Source organism: Notothenia rossii, assembly GCF_949606895.1.
Source record: "Notothenia rossii genome assembly, chromosome: 5".
NCBI lineage: Eukaryota > Metazoa > Chordata > Actinopteri > Perciformes > Nototheniidae > Notothenia > Notothenia rossii.
The window spans coordinates 54,228,581-54,249,608 of NC_136903.1; the positions used below are offsets into that span (position 1 = coordinate 54,228,581).

The following is a 21,028-nucleotide window of genomic DNA, read 5'->3' on the forward strand; positions in this document are numbered from 1 at the left end:
AAAAAAAAATCGATCAGCAATTAGCCATTTGTCTCTCTCCCAATTTACACAAAGATCGAGTTGAATTACAGACTGAATTTGATCTCATAACAACTACTGATGCAGAGTGCCCTCTATTACGCTCACGTTCAACGTATTATGAGCATGGTGATAAGGCGAGCCGCCTTTTGGCCCACAAATTGCGTCGTCAGGCGTGCATACCGATCCTAATACCATTAACTCAGTCTTTGGCTCATTCTATTCTTCTCTATACAAGTCTGAATCGCCATCCGACACTTCTGAGATGGGCCTGATGGATTCCCAGTAGGATTTTGTTAAAGATTTAAATCTAAATTAGCCCCTGTGTATAAGGAATCTCTGCAGAATGGTTCTCTTCCTCCCAGTTTAAGACAAGCCTCCATAAGTCTGCTTTTAAAAAAAAGACAAAGATCCGGATCTCTGCAGCTCTTATAGGCCACTTTCCTTAATAAATGTGGATGCGAAAATACTTGCTAAGTCTTTGGCAAGTCGATTAGAAAATATTTTCCCAACCATAGTTTCTGAAGAACAAACTGGATTTATAAAGGGACATCACCTATTTTACAATGTCCGCACCCTTTTAAATATTATCTACTCCAAAAACACCGCGACGACCCCTGAAGTAGTGATCTCACTTGATGCAGAAAAAGCATTCGATAGGGTTGAGTGGGACTATTTACCTACTGTACTGAGTGAATGTGGGCTGGGTGATATATTTATTTCATGCATACGCCTTTTTTATACATCCCCACAAGCTAGTATTTCCACTAATGGCGTTCAATCTCCTTTTATTACTTTATCCAGAGGAACCCGTCAGGGATGTCCACTATCTCCTTTGCTTTTTGCGTTAGCCATAGAGCCTTTGTCAATATATCTGAGGACCTCAACCACTTTCACCTAGTGTCAGCAGAAAGTATTACAAATAATGATTACAACATCTTTTATAAAAAAATATATTTTAAGATCATGTTTAATCATCTGATTCGTCTGTATATTGCTGTTTTAGTCTGTGTTCTTTTAATTAGTGTCTACAGTGCCGTTTTGAGCCATGTGGGACAAAACCCGAGCATGCCCTTCCCTCTCACTGTCTAAGTCAATGGTGACTGTAAAAACTACACTGCGCATGCTCAGAGTATTTTTCAATTTAATGTGTGTGGCAAAAGAATTATGACCATAGGGGCATTGAGCTGCCATCCCCACCATACGTCATCTCACATAATTCAGAATTGATTGGCTGTAAGTATTTCACGTGTGCAGTGCTGCGAATAGCTAACATCACCAGCAATTAAAAGAAGAAAAAAAAATGAAAGAAAATGAATGAAGTTGACCATTTACTGGAGCACACATTTGAGACACTTAGTCTCGGAGAGAAACTGGAAGCGCCTTGGTGCCCACCATCCACCGGACTTCCAAATGGTCCAGACTGCGGGCAAGTTAAACGCGGGTTTAACGCTGAGTGGTTTGCTAAAAATAAATGGCTAACGGCGAGCATCCAGAAGAATTCACTCTTTTGCTTTCCTTGCCTGCTTTTTGGTGAAGATGGTACTTGGTCGAGGACAGGTTAAAAGGACTTGAAGCATCTTTCGGAGAGGACAATGAAGCATGAGAGCAGCAACAGTCACTTGGAAAATGCCGTAAAATTGGGATTACTGAAGGGTAAATGTTGCAGCACAGATTGACAGCGCCTACAGACGCGTCATTGATGATCATAATAGGAAGGTGGAAGAAAACAGGTACGTGCTGCATCGAAACATCACCTGTATAAAACTGTGTGGGAAATGTGAGACAGCACTGCGGGGCCACAACGAGTCGGCGGACTCTCTGAATCCAGGGATATTCAGATCAATTTTCGAGACAATGTGTTAGGGCAATTCCAGGCTCCGACAGCACTACGAAGCTCAGCCCATTTTCAAAGGGACATCAAGCATGAAGTATTATTTGAATTATTTGAAGGATTAAAGTAACGTGTTATGGCAGGAAAGTTCAATAAGGTGTAATTCTGGTATATCATTTTAATGTCACCACATATATTCGTGTGTGTTAAATTTGAAGGGACAAAGTAGATTTTTCCTCTTTTAAATATAGCGCAATAGTCTTTTCTTCCACTTTTATGTGTAATCAAAAGGGTGGTTTTTTGGCTATCTGTGGTTGAGAATAATACAAATGACCTTTGACATCTGCTTTGCAGTTCCCAGACCTCTGAAGAGGCCCTGAGTCTCTGGCTGCCTCTGTTAATTGCTAAACCTATTATTGATTAAGCCAAAGGACATTTTCCTCAAATATAATGCAGTTAAAGTCCTGTTAATTAGTGATTCATGTCCAGCATGCATTAGTTAAGAAACTATAAGGATGTTGGTGTGTTGAAATGTACGTGCGTTTCCTGCAAGACTCTTATCAGATCAGGAGATGATTGGGTCACACACAAGTTTGAGAGACAATGGTCCTTCTGATTCTAAGGTAAGCTGACTTTGGGGTGAAGGGAAGTTCAGGGAAGGCCTTAGGCCATGGGAACAGTTAAGCTTTGTTATTTACCTAATCCTAAAGATGTCATGAGATGATGACTGGTAAATCTATACAAGCATAGCTTTCAGAGGGGAAAACATGTGACTGTTGTGTGATAAGCTACATGATAAGATACGTGTTCATTTCTGTTAAAGAGTCCTCTGTCATGACTCCAAATCATTGATTGGGGACTGCCTGAGGGCAGAAGGACAGAAACACACACACACACGCACAGAAGCAACAGATGGAATCGACAAACTGTTGACTCACTGCCTGGGGTCCCGCCCAGAAGTGAAACCGACCAATGGAACACTGCCAACTCACTGGCTAGCTCGCTCAGAAGTGAACTCGCCAATAAAAAATAGCTAGGGAGGAGCAAGCGATACAACTCCTCCCCACCTGTGTATAAATGTTGTGATCATTTTGAAGATCGGCACTCTTGTTTTTGACTGGCCGTTCCTGAGACGTGTCTCACGCGGTGGTAGAACTTGGGCCCGGAGCATTCTGCATTTTGAAGCTGCTGTTGCAGAGTGCTTCATGATTAGGTGATTGGGTGATGTATTGTATGTTTTACCATTAAAATAGATTATTGTTTAACCCTTATCCTGGTGCTTTGACTTTTCCTTCTTTTAAAACAAACTCATAAAGGAACGGCGCAGAGCAGAGGTTCTGCCCCAACAAGCACCATACAGAATGAACTCTTAGACTGCATGTATTGTGCTGCGATACATTATGCCTGACCTCACAGTTACAGAGCGTTTTTTGGAGTTTGTTGAAGTAAAGGACAAAACTGATGTAGGTCTCTCGAACAGCATCAAGGCTGTTCTGGAACCCCTGAAGCTGAAAGAAAAGCTAATCGCTCAGACCTATGACGGGGCGGCCGTCATGAGCGGTAACGTGCGCGGGGTACAGACGGTGATGAAGGAGATGTACCCAAACGCTCAGTTTGTTCCCTGCTACGCCCACCAACTGAACCTGACCCTGCAGCAACTGTGTTCAGCAAGGATGAACATCCTGAAGGTGTTTTTTGCAGATCTAGCTGCTTTTTCCACTTTTTTCTCTGGTGCTCCAAAACGTGTTGCAGCTCTTGCAGAGGTAACACAGAGACGCATACCACGGCCACCGGCTGTGAGATGGAAGTTTAAAAGCAGAACTATGAACGCGGTTTGGGAGACCCGAGAAGCACTTCTTCAGTGTATGGAGCATATACGCACACAACCAGGATGGGATGCGGTCACCATAAGTGAGGCATACGGCCTGTCAAAGAAACTGTGGGACCGAGCCTTTATGCAGCTCCTGGAGTTTTTTCCGTTGCTTATGCCAGAAGTGGATGTTTTATACAACATTCTGCGAAAACGAAGCATTGATGCACCTGGGATCAACGGCGCGCTCTGCCGTTTCAAGGAAAATGTCCAGAAAATGAGGCAGCAAACTGATGCATTGGCCGCCACCACTCATGATGGAACAGACGAGCCAGGCCGACGAGTCAGCAGCACATTGCCGGTGATGAAGGAGGCTTGTGACACAGTCATCTCACAGGTGGAACAGAGGTTCTCACAGAGTGACCATTTGATCGCTGCAAAGCTCGTTCTTCCCAAAGCACGTCCTGTCATTTCCTACACCTGAGCTTGACAGCGCCGTGAAACTGTGGCTTGCTTTGGGAAACAAGGAAAAGTTGAAGTCTGAGCTGACCACGCTCTACCGCCACAGTGAGCTTCACACTGGAAACACTGCCCTGTCTCTGCTGAAATCCATTCACGAGAACAACTTCGAGGATACGTTTGCAGAGACTGTTATTTTGGTCAAAATAATAGTAACAACTCTGATGATGACATCCGAGTCAGAGAGGAACTTTTCCACCCTCAAAAGGATAAAGACTTTCACTTGCAACACCATGGGACAGCCGCGACTTAACGCATTGGTCATGCTTTCAATTGAAAGCCAGTTGATCCAGCAACTACAGGACTTCATCCCCAAAGTGATAGAAACATTCTGTCAGAGGAAGGACCGCCGTGCCGCTTTTCTTTTCAAGTGAGCCTTCAGCTTTGGTAAGTTCATTTGTCATATATTTTTGTTAACATTGAGGTAAATGTGTTACCAATTTGTGTTATTTGTTGTGCATGACTGGAAGCCAATAGCGTCACAGGTTAAAGGTCATGATGGGAGGGTCCGTTGAATGAAATGTCACTGTCTCTGATGTTTCGTTAATCCTCCGCTTATTTGGATGCTAAACAGCAATGATGCTTACTCTGCTAACAGGTTATGGGCCCAGAGACACCCAAATAAGTATTTCCGGCGTTTGTCCACCGATGGAAAGTCGCAATGTAGCACGTGTGGTGGATTAGCAAGCTAAGCTAATGCCATTAGAAGGTTGGGCACAGGTTCCAGTAGCCGCTGGTCTCGGCTAGTGTTTGACGGGAATGAAAAGAACTATGAACTGTGGGAGACTAAATTATTGGGCCATCTTCGCTTACAGGGACTGAAGAATACTATTTTAAGGAGTCCTACGGACATAATTGAGGAAGAGGAAGAGGCGGACGATGAAGGGAAAAATGAAGAGGCTTATGCAGAGCTTATCCTATTTCTTGATGACAAAAGTTTGTCCCTTGTAATGAGGGAGGCGGCGGATAATGGTCGGCAGGCATTGAAGATTTTAAGAGACTATTATGCTGGCACAGGTAAACCACGTATTATCAGCCTATATACTGAACAGACACCACTCCTAAAGTCAAGGAGTGAAAGTGTGACGGAGTATATAATCCGTGCAGAGACCGCCATCACCGCTTTGAGAAACGAGGAGGAGAAATTAAGTGATGGGCTTCTTGTAGCAATGGTTTTGAAGGGACTGCCAGAATCATTTAAACCATTCGCCATACACATCACGCAAATTGACCAGACAATACGTTTTGCTGAATTTAAGACTAAGCTCCGCAGCTATGAGGATACTGAGCGAATGCGTACACCGCCACCAGAGGACAACGTCATGAGGGCGCGGGAGCAGTTGAGAGCGAAACGACCCTCTGTAGCAAGAGCATGGGATAAAGGAACCAAGTGTGCGGACATTGTTTGTTACAGATGCGGCCTGAGTGGACACAAGGCCGGAACGTGTCAACCTAAGCAGTCATTGTAAAAGCAACACTCATCGGGATGCAGCCTGCAGGCGGAAGCAGCGACGGGAGGACGACGTGCGGAAAGCTTCGGATGAAACAACTGGCGAGGAGTATGCTTTCTGAGTCAACGACGTGGACAACAAGGTCCAGCCAGGGCACAGCATCCCCGAGAGAGGACTGACGGTGGACACAGGGGCAACTTCACATATCGTCACGTTTGTAACAAAGTTCAAGAGGTTTGATGATGACTTCCAGGCTGAATCCCACTGTGTGGAATTAGCTGATGGTACCAGAGGCCGGTACTACGAAGCTGGTTCAACCTAACCTGGATATGTTTGAGTTAGCCGGTTGGCCTAATCCAAAACATACGCGCTCTCGCTAAACGGTACTACGACGCGGGTTATCAAGTGGATCGTTCAAGCCAGCCGTGCCCTATCTAGTTAGGTGCACGTTCACATGAAAGGGGTGGTATTTGGAGCATTCGACCAATCACAAACATGGATAAGCGTACTGACAGCGCAGTGTCATACTTCCTGAATGAAAAGTCAACTATAATATTAGACATATGAAGAAGTTAAACTTTAAACATCCATGACTTAAGCACTGTATCCAGGATAAAAGCCACATAGTTGCACCTGCAAGGTGAATACAGCTGGTAAAAGAAAAAGTGTTTGAATGCGTACATTAACAGGTTCATGATACCACTGCACCGTCTAAGACACGAGTGGATCTGACTTTAATTACATTTGTCTCGAGTGTTTCGTCAACTTAATGTGTTGCTTAAAATAATACTTCTGCATACAGTATGTGACACTGTGAGTGTTGCACGGCCATATACGGCTCAGTTGACTCAGATATGGAAATATATGATGTGATATGTGATATGAATGATAATGGGACACATCGACGTCTGCACTCACAGTGCCGCGGACTGTACTTAATGTTACTTTGATCCGGTTACTTATGTTGTGGCAGATATGTAAATAAGCTTTCTTAACGCTAATGTTATAACAGTCAGATTGCTCTGAAGATGGGAGGTGATATTCTATTAATGTTCACGTTCACACAGTCAGTGATTTTTGCCGGCCATCTTTCCTGCAACGGCAGCTTTTCTGTATTTCCTTTCTCCTGTAATATGACTTGATCGCTTTAAATTCCGCACACTGAGCTCTGATTGGTCAGCAGGCAGTGCTTTCACTGAGTTGAGCTCTTAGCCTGCTCCGGGGCAGGTTAGCCGCACAGCATAAGTTACCATGGAGATCTAGCCTGCTAAAAAGAGAACCAGCTTCGTAGGACCGGAAACCCCGAGTTTTCCCTGAAGTTAGCCGGCTAAGCGAAAATCCTGCTTCATAGTATACCCCCTAGGTGCAATGGTGTAGCAGAAGGAAGAGGGGACGCTGTTGTTATTATGTCGGACAGCATGGGGAAAAGACACAAAACAACTCTGAATAAGGCGTTGAACATCCCATCGTACCCCCAAGACATTTTTTCTGTGGCAGCTACTACCAAAGGAGCAACGGTAACCTTCAAGCAGGGCAAAGACGTCCTGCAACACAAAGACGGTACAAATCTTCACATTTATGAATTGAACAGACTTTATTTCTTGAACACAGTAAATGATGAATGTGATGACCAAAGCAACAGGTGTTATGATTTACAGCAGGGGTGGGGAACCTCCGGCCCCCAGGCCGTATACGGCCCGCGAGACAATTTGGTACGGCCCTCGAGGTAATTTATAACCACACGCAAAAAAGAAAAAAATTAAAGAAATCTAGACAGCAAAAAAAATAAACAAACCAGTGCCTGTTTTTCCTGGCCAAGGTCAGGGTCCTTGAACACAACACGAGCCTTACGTGTCATCACGTGGTATATGTCTCGTCTGACAGGGGTGCAGTTCTGACGGAGAGCATCAGAACGTCGTTTCAGCACTTCCAAAAATTGCAGTACCCATAAGGAGCCGTGCACATGCCGCAGTTTTTTCACGGCTGTGTCTTTAGTTGAAAGCCCAGTGGCGATCTGTTCATCTGTCATACTGATCATACAGTCAATAACGTTGTTGTTATTAGCATCTGGTTAGCTAGCTATGCTAACGAATTTAAGAAGCTTTTTCTCCAACCAGTGAGGTAAAGGCACATCTTTATATGATCATTATAGTTATAAAAAAAACAAGAGAATAAAGTAAACAGGTATAAAATACTATATGACAGTAAATAAAAGTTGTTATTAATAAACAAGAATACAGTTTGAAAGGAGTGATTTGTAAAATATCCATAAAGAAAAATAAATCTGCTTACAGTTCTGTTTCATATGGATGTTGAGAGATCTATCCATAGATCTCCTAATGTTGCTCTCAAAGTGCACCAGATTGATGCTTTTAACAAAAAGAAAATCTTCCCGGGGGAGCATGCCCCCCGGCCCCCCTGGAGGAGGTTAGGTCCCCCCCCACTTAAATCACGTCCATATGGATAGGAAATTGTGTCCATATACTTTCTGTTTTGGTGGTCATGCCACACCGTGCACGTGAATGCATGCACGAGTCATGGTAAGATATCTGGATTAAGAGGTTGCTTTTTCTTTGCACAGCATGAAAGAAAGGCGAAATGAATGGGCTGTGATCTTAGTATTTTTAAGAAGAGGTCAATAATTTGTACGGCCCTCGGAGGATGTTGAAAAAATTGAAATGGCCCTTGAGAGGAAAAAGGTTCCCCACCCCTGATTTACAGACATGGCATGAGATCCTGGGACACTGTAATTATGATGATATTCAGAAGTTACAGAATGTTGTTAATGGCATGTCAGTTAAGGGTAAGGTAAACAAACCTCCACATTGTGATGTATGCACTAAAGGAAAGTTTACCCAAACCAGGAACAGGGAGCCTGATGTAAGAGCCAAAGCAGCTCTAGAGTTGGTTCACACAGATATAGCAGGACCAATAGATCCACAATCCAGAGAAGGCTTTAAGTATGCTTTATCATTCAAAGATGATTACTCCAGTGCAGTGTTTGTGTATTTCCTTAAAAACAAAAGTGACACAGTGCAAGCAACAGAGAGATTTCTGGCAGATACTGCCCCATATGGGAAAGTAAAATGTATCAGGTCAGACAATAACATAGAGTTCACAGGTAAACATTACCAAGCATTACTATGCAGTAATAAGATTAGACATGACAAGTCAGCACCGTATTCCCCACATCAAAATGGCACTGCTGAGTGGAATTGGCGCACACTTTTTGACATGGCCAGGTGCATGCTTATAGAAAATGAGATGCCAAAAAGTATGTGGACCTATGCAGTACAAACAGCAGCTGTAGTAAGGAACAGATGCTTTAACAACCGCACAAAACAGACACCTTACTTTATGCTGACAGGTAGACAGCCTAACCTGTCCAGAATGCACAAATTTGGGTCAGTGTGCTATGCCTATAAGCAAGACAACAACAAATTTGACTCAAGGTGTGAGGAGGGAATTTTTGTTGGATATTACAAATAGTCCAGCCTACATGGTCTATTTCCCTCACAGTGGAAAAGTGCAAAAATCTAGACTTGTGAAGTTTGTGACCAAGACCAATTCAGAAAGAGAAACAGAAACCGTCTCTGATGATGACTTTGAGGTACAGAGCAAATCTGGCAAAATCATGCGTGATACTAACGTTAGTCCATGTATCTATACCTGTGGTAACAGAGACAGAAGACGACAAGAGTGAGCTTGGGCGTTATCCTTCAAGAAGCCAGCTTACTTATGTGGCAGTGTATGTGGTAAGGAAAGTGAGGATCAGCTACTGACAAATATTGACTATTGTTACAGATTAATGTGCAATATCCCTTTAACATTTAGGAAAGCTGTAACTTCATCTGAGTCAAAACAATGGGTTATTGCAATGGATGAGGAAATGCAATTTCTAAAAGAAAAGGACACATTTATCCTGACCAACTTACCTCAAGGTGAGAAAGCAGTGGGGGGTAAATGGGTGTATGATATCAAAACCAAGGTTGATGGGTCCGAAAGATACAAGGCACGATATGTAGCCAAGGGATACAGTCAGAAGAGGGGTGAAAACTATGATGAGACATTTTCACCTACCGCTAACCTCACCAGTATCAGAGTGTTAATGCAAAAAGCAGCACAGGACAATCTGATTTTACATCAAATGGATGTTAAAACTGCTTACCTACACGCACCAGACTGTGAGATATACATGGAACAGCCAGAAAGTTTTGAGGTCAAATCCAGTAAAGGTGAAAAGTTGGTGTACAAGCTAGAAAAGTCACTATATGGGCTTAAACAGTCAGGCAGAAATTGGAACAAAATGCTGCATGAGTATCTGAGTGAAAATGAGTTCCTACAGAACCAGGCTGACCATTGTGTTTACACAAAAGAAACTGAAAACTGGAAAGTGATAATGATAATATGGGTTGATGACATAATCATTGCAGCTAGTGATAACAATGCATTGAAAGTTGTTAAAGAGATGCTCACAGCTAAATTCAGGATGAAAGACTTGGGGAAACTTTCCTAGGCATTGATTTTGATCAAACTGATTCATGTGTAAAGATGTCACAGAAGGTATATGTGAACAAAATACTTGAAAGGTTTAACATGCAGGATTGTAAACCGAGAGCAACACCTTGTGAGCAAAAACTGAACTACTTAGATCAGGGATGGCAAACATACGGCCCGCGGGCCGGATCCGGCCCGGGAGGCATTTCAGCTTGGCCCACGGAGCTGAAGGACTTTGCTAAGTAGGCTATGAGAGGAGGAAAAAAAAACTGCTATTTTGAATCCTTCCACTAGTGGGCGCACTACCGCACCGGTACCAGTGAGAGCGCAGCCAGACTGTAAAACAAGTGATGAGTAAGAGTAGTGATTGCACCCTGATCTGACACCCTCATCCCCAAATGTCTCTGTCAAAAAAGAGAAAAGTGGACACGGAGTGCCGAGTTTTCCAAGAAAAATGGACTGCATCCTATTTTTTTACAGAGGTAAATGGAAAACCTGTATGCTTTGTGTGTTCGCAGCAAGTTGCTGTGCTCAAAGACTATAATATTCGCTGCCATTATGAGACTCACCATGGAGAGAAATACGACTGCTTGCAAGGACAACGGAGAAAAGAAAAGATAAATGACCTGCTATCAGGTCTAAAGAAACAACAGGCAGTTTTTACCCGGAGCCGAGATATAAGTGACGCAGCAGTGAAAGCCAGCTATCTCATCGCTAACGAAATAGCATCAGCCTCAAAGCCATACTCTGAGTTTGTGAAAACATGCATGCTGAAGGCTGCAGAAATTATGTGCCCTGAGAAGCAACAGGCTTTTGCCAACATTAGTCTAACGAGGAATACAGTGAAGGATAGGATTGCCGATCTTTCAGCAGATTTGGATAGCCAGAAAAAAACAAAAGTCAAGTCATTCGTAGCATTTTCAGTTGCAATCGATGAGAGCACTGACATTACAGATGTTGCTCAACTGGCCATATTCATTTGTGGTGTTGATGAGACTTTGACGGTCACCGAAGAGTTCCTTGAGTTGGTTCCTATGACAGACACCACTAAAGCGGATGACATTTTTAGCGCTCTCGTTGAAGCACTGGACAGGGTTGGAGTGGACTGGACCTGTGCTGTCAGTCTGGCTACAGACGGCGCGCCATCAATGATCGGGAAAAAAGCAGGTGTTGCAACGAAATTCAGGGAGAAAGTACAAGCAGCAAATGGAGGAGATCGTTTTTGGACATTCCACTGTATTTTGCACCAGGAGGCATTGTGTTGTAAGTCGTTAAAAATGGATCACGTCATGAAAGTGGTTGTCCAAAAGGTTAATTTCATCAGAGCCAGAGGGCTGAATCACTGTCAGTTCGACAGCCTCCTCAGTAGGGATGGGTATCGTTTGGATTTTATCGATACCGGCACCGGTACCGGTACTGCTTATCGGTATCGGTATTTTTCGATACTCTTATCGATACTTTTCAATAATTTGGTGTTAATAAACTAAAAAAAGACAAGGCGATGTGCCTGCAAGACTGCACCCAGGTAAACAAAACATATTACCCGTGCGCAGCAGCTAACCTGCCTGCGAGCCTTCGCTCAGGTCACATTTACACACGGCGCGGCTGAAGCCCGCTAGCACTATTAGCGCTATTAGCACTAGCAGTATCGCTAGACCGTTTTAGATTCAATGAGTGTCTCGGTTCCAAATGCTTCATTAAGTTGCTTGTGTTACCCCCTTTACAAGCAACTAATTGAGTACATAGATTGCACCTTGCAATATCGGCACTACATTTTTTTCAAGTGCACCCAGACCTTGGATCGCTTTGCTCTGTCCGCCATGCCTGCGGGAGTCTCACAACAATAATAAGAGCGCTGTTGAGAGAGATGACGAGTGGCATTTACAGTGGCCAATCAGAGGGGTCTCAAACCGGATACATCACAAGGGATGAGGCTTCCCAACCAACCAGAATGGTTTAAAGTTAAACTAAGGAAGTAGACTTAACAGATATACCGATAGCAGCACCGTTTGTCCAGCGGCTTAACGGTATACCGATACCGTCCAATCAGGTACCGGTATTGACTTAGTACCGGTTCTCGGTACCCATCCCTACTCCTCAGTGATAAAGACATCACCTGTAGCCTACCATATCACACTGAAGTAAGGTGGTTGAGCCGAGGTGCCGTGCTGAAACGTTTTTTCTGATCTACGCGAGGAAATTGGACAGTTCATGGAGAAAAAGGGTAAGCCAGTGCATTAAAAAACCCAGAATGGCTGCAGGACCTTGGATTTATGGTGGATATTTCAGAGCACTTGAATAATCTGAACATAACGATGCAAGGTTGCAAAAAAGTTGTCACAGAATATTATGACAGCATACGCGCATTTAAGTTGAAGCTGGCTTTGTGGGAGACACAGCTGTCAAGTGGTGACCCTGCTCATTTCCCTCATCTAAGAAATGTGCATATGACTGGAGTTACTGCTGACATGAGATGGTACAAAGAAAAAATTACGGAATTGCTGCGGGAGTTTGAGCGGCGGTTTCAGGTCTTTGGTGAGCTTGAGACAGAGTTTGCAGTTTTTCGCTCGCCATTTGCAGTTAAGGCTGCGGATCTGCCCGTCGACATACAACTTGAGATAATCGACTTACAATGTGATCAGGATTTAAAGGACAAATTTGCCTCGTCGGACTTGGGCACATTTTATCGGTATCTTTTGCCAGGATACCCAAAATTGACAGCCCTGGCAGCAAAGGTTTTGAGCATGTTTGGGACCACCTACCTTTGTGAACAGGTTTTCTCTGTAATGAACATTACTAAAACAAAGCTGCGCTCAAGACTCACACACAAGTGCCTGAATGAAATAATTAAATTGGCTGCTAGTCAGGATTTTAAGCCTGATATTGATGCCCTTGTGAGGGCTAAAAGATGTCAAGTTTCAGGAGCAAATTAATCAGTTCTGTGACCTCAGTTCTGTGAAAATAAGAACCTACTGAAATATTTGAAAATGTTATATTATTCTGTCACTGAACATTGTGTATTATAATGTCAATCAGCAGCTTCATTAGGCAAAAATAGTTTGATTTGATGTGACACTGTGGCTGCACTGCCAATATAAAAATTCTATATTTTCAAGGCAAGGGAGGTAACTCAAACTCCTCACTTAATAGCTCCCACGTTTTTATTTGTATTTTGTGGTGAGTCAGTTCAGGTGGAAACTGTGATCTGTTTTAAAGAGTTTGTTCATAACGATTTGCGTCTCATTACATGTGGACATTTTCCGAATGTACTTGTAGCTACTTATTTGCACTTAAACAGAAATATTGTCGTTATGTAGGCCCTGTGGGTTATTATGCTATGATGTTACTGGTCTGGCCCACTTTAGATCAAAGAGGGCAGTATGTGGCCCCTTAACTGAAATGAGTTTGCCACCCCTGACTTAGATGATGCTGTACCGATGAAGGATGTACAGAGAAGCAGTAGGTAGCCTGATCTACCTAGCTGTGTGCACAAGGCCTGATTTGAGTTTTGTTGTCAGTAAACTGTCCCAGTATTTTTCTGAGCCGACAGAAGAGCAATGGACTACTGTAAAACGTGTACTGAGATATTTGAAAGGTACAATCGACAGGGAACTGTGTTACCGGAAGTGTAAGAGTGAAAAACTGGGCTTACAAGCATACAGCGATGCAGATTGGGCTGCTGATCTAACCGACAGATGGAGTATGTCAGGTTATTGTGTTAGCCTTAATGAGAGCGGACCACTGGTTTCCTGGAAAACCAAAAAGCAGCCAACTGTCGCTTTATCAACTTGTGAAGCTGAGTATATGGCTTTAGCAGCTACTCAGTGGCGCCAGCAGGGGGGGCCATGGCCACCCTGATATATTTGTTTGCCCCCCCACTGGCCATCCCACCACACACACCGCCTCGCCAGTCACGTATGCATAGTAGTTTATCTGATATTTAACAACAAATACACAGCCAGCGAGTCGCTTGATTTGAGCTTCCAACGCTCATACTGCAGCCACTCCCTCTCCCTCTGCTACCATGGTAACACTTTGATACTTGGCGCACCACTCTGATACTTGCGCGCACCACTCTGAGATTCGCACAGACAGCAGCAGGTTGCAGCAAAACGTTTCTTTCTACTGACTTTTCTACTGACTTGACAAAAATCCACCAGACTTCTAGAAGGTAAGTCGTATACATTTGTTGCCTGTTAAGCTCAACAACACTTGGGGCTTTAGTGTGTTAGCTTTAGGTAGCAAAAAACGGAGATATGCTTACCTTTAGCTGTTATTCTGATCAAAATGTGTGTTCAATGGCATTAAAATTAGAAAAACGCTGGAAGAACTGGAAAACAGGCTCGGGGCTCAGTAAAGGCTGGCTTGACTTCAGGAATAATTTGTCTGTTAACACACTTTAGCAGCTATCCTAGTTAGCGTTAGTTTAGCTTGCTAAGCTAATGTTAGCTGATGTCGGTATGCTGGGCTGGTGTAATGCGTAGGCTACTATTAATCACTGTCTAATGTCAATTTGCAGAAAATGAAGAGAAAGTCAACAGACATCTCTTCTTATTTTAAGAAGAAGATGAGTAAAGGAAAGACAGACCTGGCAGGGGAGCAGCAGCATAGGGCTAGTGAGGAGATGGCCATACATGCTAGAAAGTAGCATGTGGAACTCTGTTTTGTAAAAGTGAAACTAAAACCTAAATACAGTTTTATCAATGTGATTGTGACCTTTGTAATCATTTAAGTCTTCTACACACTTTACGTCTGCAGCTCCTTCAAAATGAAACGAGAATCTATGCAGTTGTTCCTCTTCTGTGTTCTGAGGTTATGAGCCGACCATTAGTCAAGTTTGTTTTCATAATGTTCTGTATGCTAATTTAAAAAAAGGGTAACCAGTTTGTTTATAAAGTACAAATATAAATGTTCAAAACAAATGGAATACAAGCTATATGTATTACTCTCACCAAAGTGGCCAAATAAAAAAAAATAGAAATATGTCTCGTCACCTATTTTCTGTCTAATACTAAAAGGTGGTGTTTTGTACCATTTATAATGTTTTGAATTTGCTATAAAGGTCAATAATAGATGGTGTTTTTGTGTTCAATCATAGTATGTATTCATCCTTTTATACCCCTTGAGTTTTTGGGTCCTGTTGAAATAAAATTGTCATGTTTTAAAACTTGATTTAATAAAGTCATGTCAATCATCTTTGATCCCAGTGTGACACAAACAGCTTTGTTCAGTCTAAAACAATTTATAACCTAGAGACATAATATAACTGAAGAACATGCTGTGTTGCTGTTGTGTATTGTATGTGTTGAAAATGCTGAACATTTTGTGCCTTTATAATAAAGGAACTTATTTAAATTAAGCTGTATTTGTCTTTTTAAAAGGAAAGAACAACTAGCATATATAAAAAACAAAACAATAAATCATCTACACATGTTTACATAACACAAAACAAGGTTCTTTTAAATGTTGTTGGAAGTAAAATGTTAACTATCCGTATTATATTCACTTCAGATGAATAGTATCAGAAAATGTAAAATAAGAAACCAAAGTATATCAGTAGTTGGTTCTCTTTGCCATTGTTTTCATCGAGTCTGTACTTTTACAACAATTAAATTCTTGGTTTTGGTGGGCCACCCCAAGATTTTCAGTGGCCCCATTTGGCCACCCCTATGAAACATTTCTGGAGGCTCCATTGCAGCTACTATGCAGGAGTGTATGTACTTAATACAACTACTTGAAGGCATTGACTAATGTGAATATACACTACCTACGATTTAAGAAGACAACCAGGCAGTGGCGGCTGGCCCATATGGGCGCTAGGGGCGCCACCCCACCTCTTCCCACATTACAAATTAAAATTAAAAAAATTGAAATAAAAAAAAATATTAAAAAAATCTATATTTTTTTTAAATATATTTTTTTAATTTAAATGTATAATGAACAAGGTAAGTATTATATAATTGGTATCAGTAAAATGTATAATCTAAAATAAAATCTCGTTTAAAATGGTGTTACGATGTCTAAAGTTACTGATAAGTCACATGTTTCCTGCCTGGTAATGTGTATCATTACCCTCTCTCGTCTGGGCGCTAAGAGAGGAGCCCTCAACCAGTACAGCGGCAGCCACTAGCAGCTGACTGTTTCTATCTGTAAGCTATGGCTCCGAAATATAATTTCAGCCAATCAGCGTCGTCAAATCTGATTATCACCGGGCGCCAATGTCAGCGCCCGGTGCAGGGTTATGGCTCGAAAGGATCCGTCTTGTGTAAAACTCTCGCGAGAGTTTGCGAGTCACGTGGCTGAATGTTTACGTTTGACAGGCAGCCTTTCAGTTACGATCGTTAACATCAGTGGGCCACAGCAAATGATGGTGAGAAGCTAAACTATCTATTAATTATGTCAATTACAGGGAGTGTTATTGTAACTGTGTGTGTGACTAGCTGGATGCAAAGAGGTAAACACTGTCTTTGGTTTCCCATGCTTGCTCTTCAAACACCCGGGGACAGATACACACACACACACACACACACACACGCACAGATACTATGATACTACAGTGAGTCACGCCCCTCAAGTGTGCATTACAATAGGTAGGAAGACTCTGCTGATTGCGTGAAGTGCAAAACGCTTCCCAGCTGAAAAACATTTTAACCCCTTGACGCCTGAATTTATATGCAATTATGTAAAAAAAATTATTTTATGTGTTTTTGCTTTCAAGCAGATGCTAAAATAAGTGGAGATTATTAATTTGAATTTAGCACATAGAATAGATATAATTTTGGGTATGATGCAAATTAGCGACAACAGGCATTAATGGATAAAATAGTAATTTGGGGTATGATGCAAATTAGCGACAACAGGCATTAATGGATAAAATAGTAATTAAAACACATTTCCCATATCAGGCATGTAATTCATTTTATTGATGCCAACAAATAATTTAAATATAAATAGTATTCATTTCATGACAATATGTCAACAGACATGCAAAACTCATGACAATGACAACAAAACCACAATAAAAAAACAGCGTGTAGAACTGTTTGTAATAGAGAGAGTGTGTGTGTGTGTGTGTGTGTGTGTGTGTGTGAGTGAGAGAGAGAACAAGAAAACACTTAGAGTGAACAAAGCTGTCTTACTCATGAAGCTGTCATGACATGTCAAACAGACATTCAAAAACTCATGACATCATTCACCATTCATTATAACAATGAAAACAATAACAATAACAAGAACAAAACAGCTAAGGTGTCTCACTGATGGAAATCTCTGAAGCAGTTGTTATTTTTGTTCAGGCACAAGTGAACATTGCACTTTGAACACTTGATCACAGTCTGTCCCCTACAGTTTGGGAGTTTGCAGCGCTGTCGTGAACTTTCAACCACTGGCCAGTGACCCACAGCATCTGCGCGGACTTCCTGTGCTGGTATGGCCTTGGCTGGGCCTCTGTGTCTTTTCCTCTCAAACTCTCTTTCCAGATCTGATGAAGGGCGTCCCCTCTTCTTCTTGGACAAGTCCTTGCCCTGCATGCAGAGAGCTTGTGCAACTGATGTTCTGAAGGACAGCAGATCCCTCTGCTTCTTCTTCGGGATATTCAGGGATTCAGAATCACGCCGATAAAACAGCCAGCTGTTGACAATGGCCATATCCACAAAGTGAAAAAAGAACCTATGGTAGTACTTCTTTGACCTAATGTGGATGCGATAATAGGCAATAAGTGCATCAAGAGCATCAACGCCACCCATGAACTTGTTGTACAGGCTAATGATGTTTGGGCATTCCACAGTCATTCTCTTCTTTTGCTTTCTGTCCCATCTTTCCACAGTGGAAACAGGCTGGGCACTGGCAAAAGTGCTGGCAACAATCACCCCTCTGTTGTCAAACCATTTCACAGCTCTAACTTCCACATTTTCCACAACAGCCTGTTTCTCCTCGAATGTCCCTCTGCCCTTCTTCTTCATTTCTCCGTCCGCACTGAAAGTGCAGCCTTGGAGTCGATTTTGCCGCACTGTGCCAAGGGTAGGTATCCCGTTGTTTGCCAGAGCTACAAACAACTGCAATGAGGAAAACCAGTTGTCAAAATATAGCAGGTGATTGAGTGCACCCTGAATGACTTGTGCAAGCTTTAGCACGATGTTTCCGCTTGCCCCAATGTCTGGCCCGTTTGGTGGAGGGTCAGATTTCCCTGCAAAGATGTCAAAGGAATGCACCAGCCCCTTTGTGTCACAAAGCACAAATATTTTATATCCCCATTTGTGTGGCTTGCTGGGGATATATTGCTTGAGACTTGATTTGCCTTTGAAAGGCACCATTTGCTCATCGACACAGAGCATTTGATCTTGCGGGAGAGCCTGGAATTTTGGAAGAAGTGCATCAATCAGTGGCCTGATTTTGAAAAGTCGATCCTCGTTGTTTGGTGTCATGTTGTTGTTGAAGTGGATGTAATGTTTAATTGCCTCCCATCTGTCACGGGGCATCACATCAGCCACATGTGGTAGTCGACATGCACTGGACCAGTACATTCGGGATCGAGGTAAGTGCAGAATGCTCATGTAAACAACTGTGCCAATGAACTGTTCCAGTTCATTACGATCAAATTTCAGCGCACAGTTTGGATTATTTTGGGTGCAGTATAGATTGCTCTGTTCCACAATACTGTCTAGAAGCTCTGTGTCAAAAAAGTCTCGGAAGTATTGGATGGGCAGTCTGACTGCATCGGCCTCAGGAAGAGCGTCTTGCCAAACTGGGACTTCTTTCTGTCTTCTTGCTGTCTTCCACTCTACCCTCTGTCTTTTTTGTTTTGTAGCAGCTGCTGTGGTAGCAGCTGCTCTCGCAGCAGTAGCTGCAGAACTGGTGCTAGGGACCGCATCAGAGTCTCCATCAGTGCTGCCACTGTCATCACTGCTGCTGCTGATGCTGCTTTCGTCACCTGGTGTAAAAAAAAAAAGGTCACTATTGAAAAGAGCAGACATTTTTATTTATGATTTATGAGTACAGTTGTAAGACAGAAAAGTTCTTTGAAAACAGCTTTCCATACTTTGAGGTCAAGCAAAATGAAAAAAAAAAAAGCCACTATTGAATGCAGACATCGTTATTTACATAATACAAAACATGTAGGCTACTCATTGTGACATCCACAAATATTTGGCTAACAACAAAAAGCTGCACAATATTATAACAATATTCAGCGTTTTCCCACTGACTTTTCTGCCAGTCTCGCAATGAATGGGAAACACTGATATTATAACATTATTACTACTATTCTCATCACCTGGTGCAGGTCTATAATCCTCATCCTCATCACTGTCTCCACTCTCACTCAGACAACTGTCCTCACTATCTGATGGTGGAACCCTGGTTTGTACTCCAGGAGTTCGTTTTCCATAAAACATGGATGTGTTCATTTTTTCTCCTGAGCAAAAATAAAGGGCAAAAATTGCATTTATATTCAACATTGTAACTTTATAAGGATTATAGAAAGTTACTAGAATTGTATTTCCTATAGAAATTGTGTATGACTACCGCTAAATATAGTATTGTTTAGATACGGCCGAATGTAGCCAATATGAAGCCGATTGTAACCAATGTAGACAATATGGCCGAATGTAGCGAATTCGCGACACACAGAAAAACTTCAAATAACTTCCGAAATATCTGTCAAAACTATTCTATTCTGCTTCGTTAGCTGCACAAATAAACAATAAACAGCAAACATATTTTTTTTTTCAATAACTTACCTCAAATAGGAACGTATCTATTCGTATTTGCCTTCTCCACTCATTAGCGTCTAACCGGATATGCCCGCCTTCGTCGACCGGATGTAGCTCCCACTTTGACCGGTCCTACTAGAAACAAGTGCTTTGCAAAACGTTCCTAGGTCCGTATCGAAGAGACATGAACCGGCATTGGGGGAACACATGCACGATCTCGGCTGCATTTTTAGTAGAAGCGGTTTGAGGCGAATTCGCGACAATAGGCGTTAATTAAATAGCGCATTTCAAATCAGAATAACTCAGTGTGCATCCAGACTCGGTGAGGACACTATCGATACTGACTCAGCAATCACTGTAAGTTATATTCTTGTTTAAATAGACTTCTCTGTTTCATTTATTCTACTCTGTATAATTGTTCTGTAGTTATTGTAGCTAAAACGGCGATTTCTGAGAGATTTTAAAATCTCAGATCTGCTCAACTCCAGCTGTAACTCAGGTCTCAGTGAGTCACGCCCCTCAAGTGTGCATTACAATAGGTAGGAAGACTCCGCTGATTGCGTGAAGTGCAAAACGCTTCCCAGCTGAAAAACATTTTAAATAGTGCATTTCAAATCAGAATAACTCAGTGTGCATCCAGACTCGGTGAGGACACTATCGATACTGACTCAGCAATCACTGTAAGTTATATTCTTGTTTAAATAGACTTCTCTGTTTCATTTATTCTACTCTGTATAATTGTTCTGTAGTTATTGTAGCTAAAACGGCGATTTCTGAGAGATTTTAAAATCTCAGATCTGCTCAACTCCAGCTGTAACTCAGGTCTCAGTGAGTCACGCCCCTCAAGTGTGCATTACAATAGGTAGGAAGACTCTGCTGATTGCGTGAAGTGCAAAACGCTTCCCAGCTGAAAAACATTTTAAATAGCGCATTTCAAATGAGAATAACTCAGTGTGCATCCAGACTCGGTGAGGACACTATCGATACTGACTCAGCAATCACTGTAAGTTATATTCTTGTTTAAATAGACTTCTCTGTTTCATTTATTCTACTCTGTATAATTGTTCTGTAGTTATTGTAGCTAAAACGGCGATTTCTGAGAGATTTTAAAATCTCAGATCTGCTCAACTCCAGCTGTAACTCAGGTCTCAGTGAGTCACGCCCCTCAAGTGTGCATTACAATAGGTAG

The 21,028-nt window shown here is 42.3% G+C and overlaps 1 protein-coding gene and 1 long non-coding RNA gene across 3 annotated transcripts; one reads left to right on the plus strand and one right to left on the minus strand.

Annotated features, from left to right (window-relative positions):
• The first annotated feature begins 14,038 nt into the window (after nt 1-14,038).
• On the plus strand, nt 14,039-15,488 carry LOC307038407. The gene is made up of 2 exons (XR_013807994.1): nt 14,039-14,300; nt 14,649-15,488. It is a non-coding gene; the product is annotated as an uncharacterized lncRNA (long non-coding RNA).
• Nucleotides 15,489-16,796: 1,308 nt separating this feature from the next.
• On the minus strand, nt 16,797-20,063 carry LOC307040095 (piggyBac transposable element-derived protein 2-like). Of its 2 annotated transcripts, none has more exons than XM_079682654.1 (2): nt 19,401-19,839; nt 16,797-19,058 (listed from the first exon to the last, which is right to left on the minus strand). In XM_079682654.1, exons 1-2 carry the CDS (start codon nt 19,582-19,584, stop codon nt 17,383-17,385), a joined length of 1,860 nt encoding a protein of 619 aa, XP_079538780.1. In that variant the 5' UTR covers nt 19,585-19,839; the 3' UTR covers nt 16,797-17,382. The 2 variants fall into 2 exon arrangements, 1 of the variants encoding a protein (XP_079538780.1); XR_013808416.1 differs by lacking the exon at nt 19,401-19,839 and adding an exon at nt 19,867-20,063 and having other exon boundaries at nt 18,920-19,058.
• Nucleotides 20,064-21,028: the final 965 nt, after the last annotated feature.

What these genes read in the sequence shown, in the direction of transcription:
- LOC307040095 (XM_079682654.1), bottom strand. Translation starts at nt 19,584, where the DNA reads ATGTTGAATATAAATGCAATTTTTGCCCTTTATTTTTGCTCAGGAGAA. An exon ending in GGATTATAGACCTGCACCAG is followed by an intron (nt 19,059 to 19,400) that starts GTGATGAGAATA and finishes TTTTTACACCAG; the next exon opens with GTGACGAAAGCAGCATCAGC.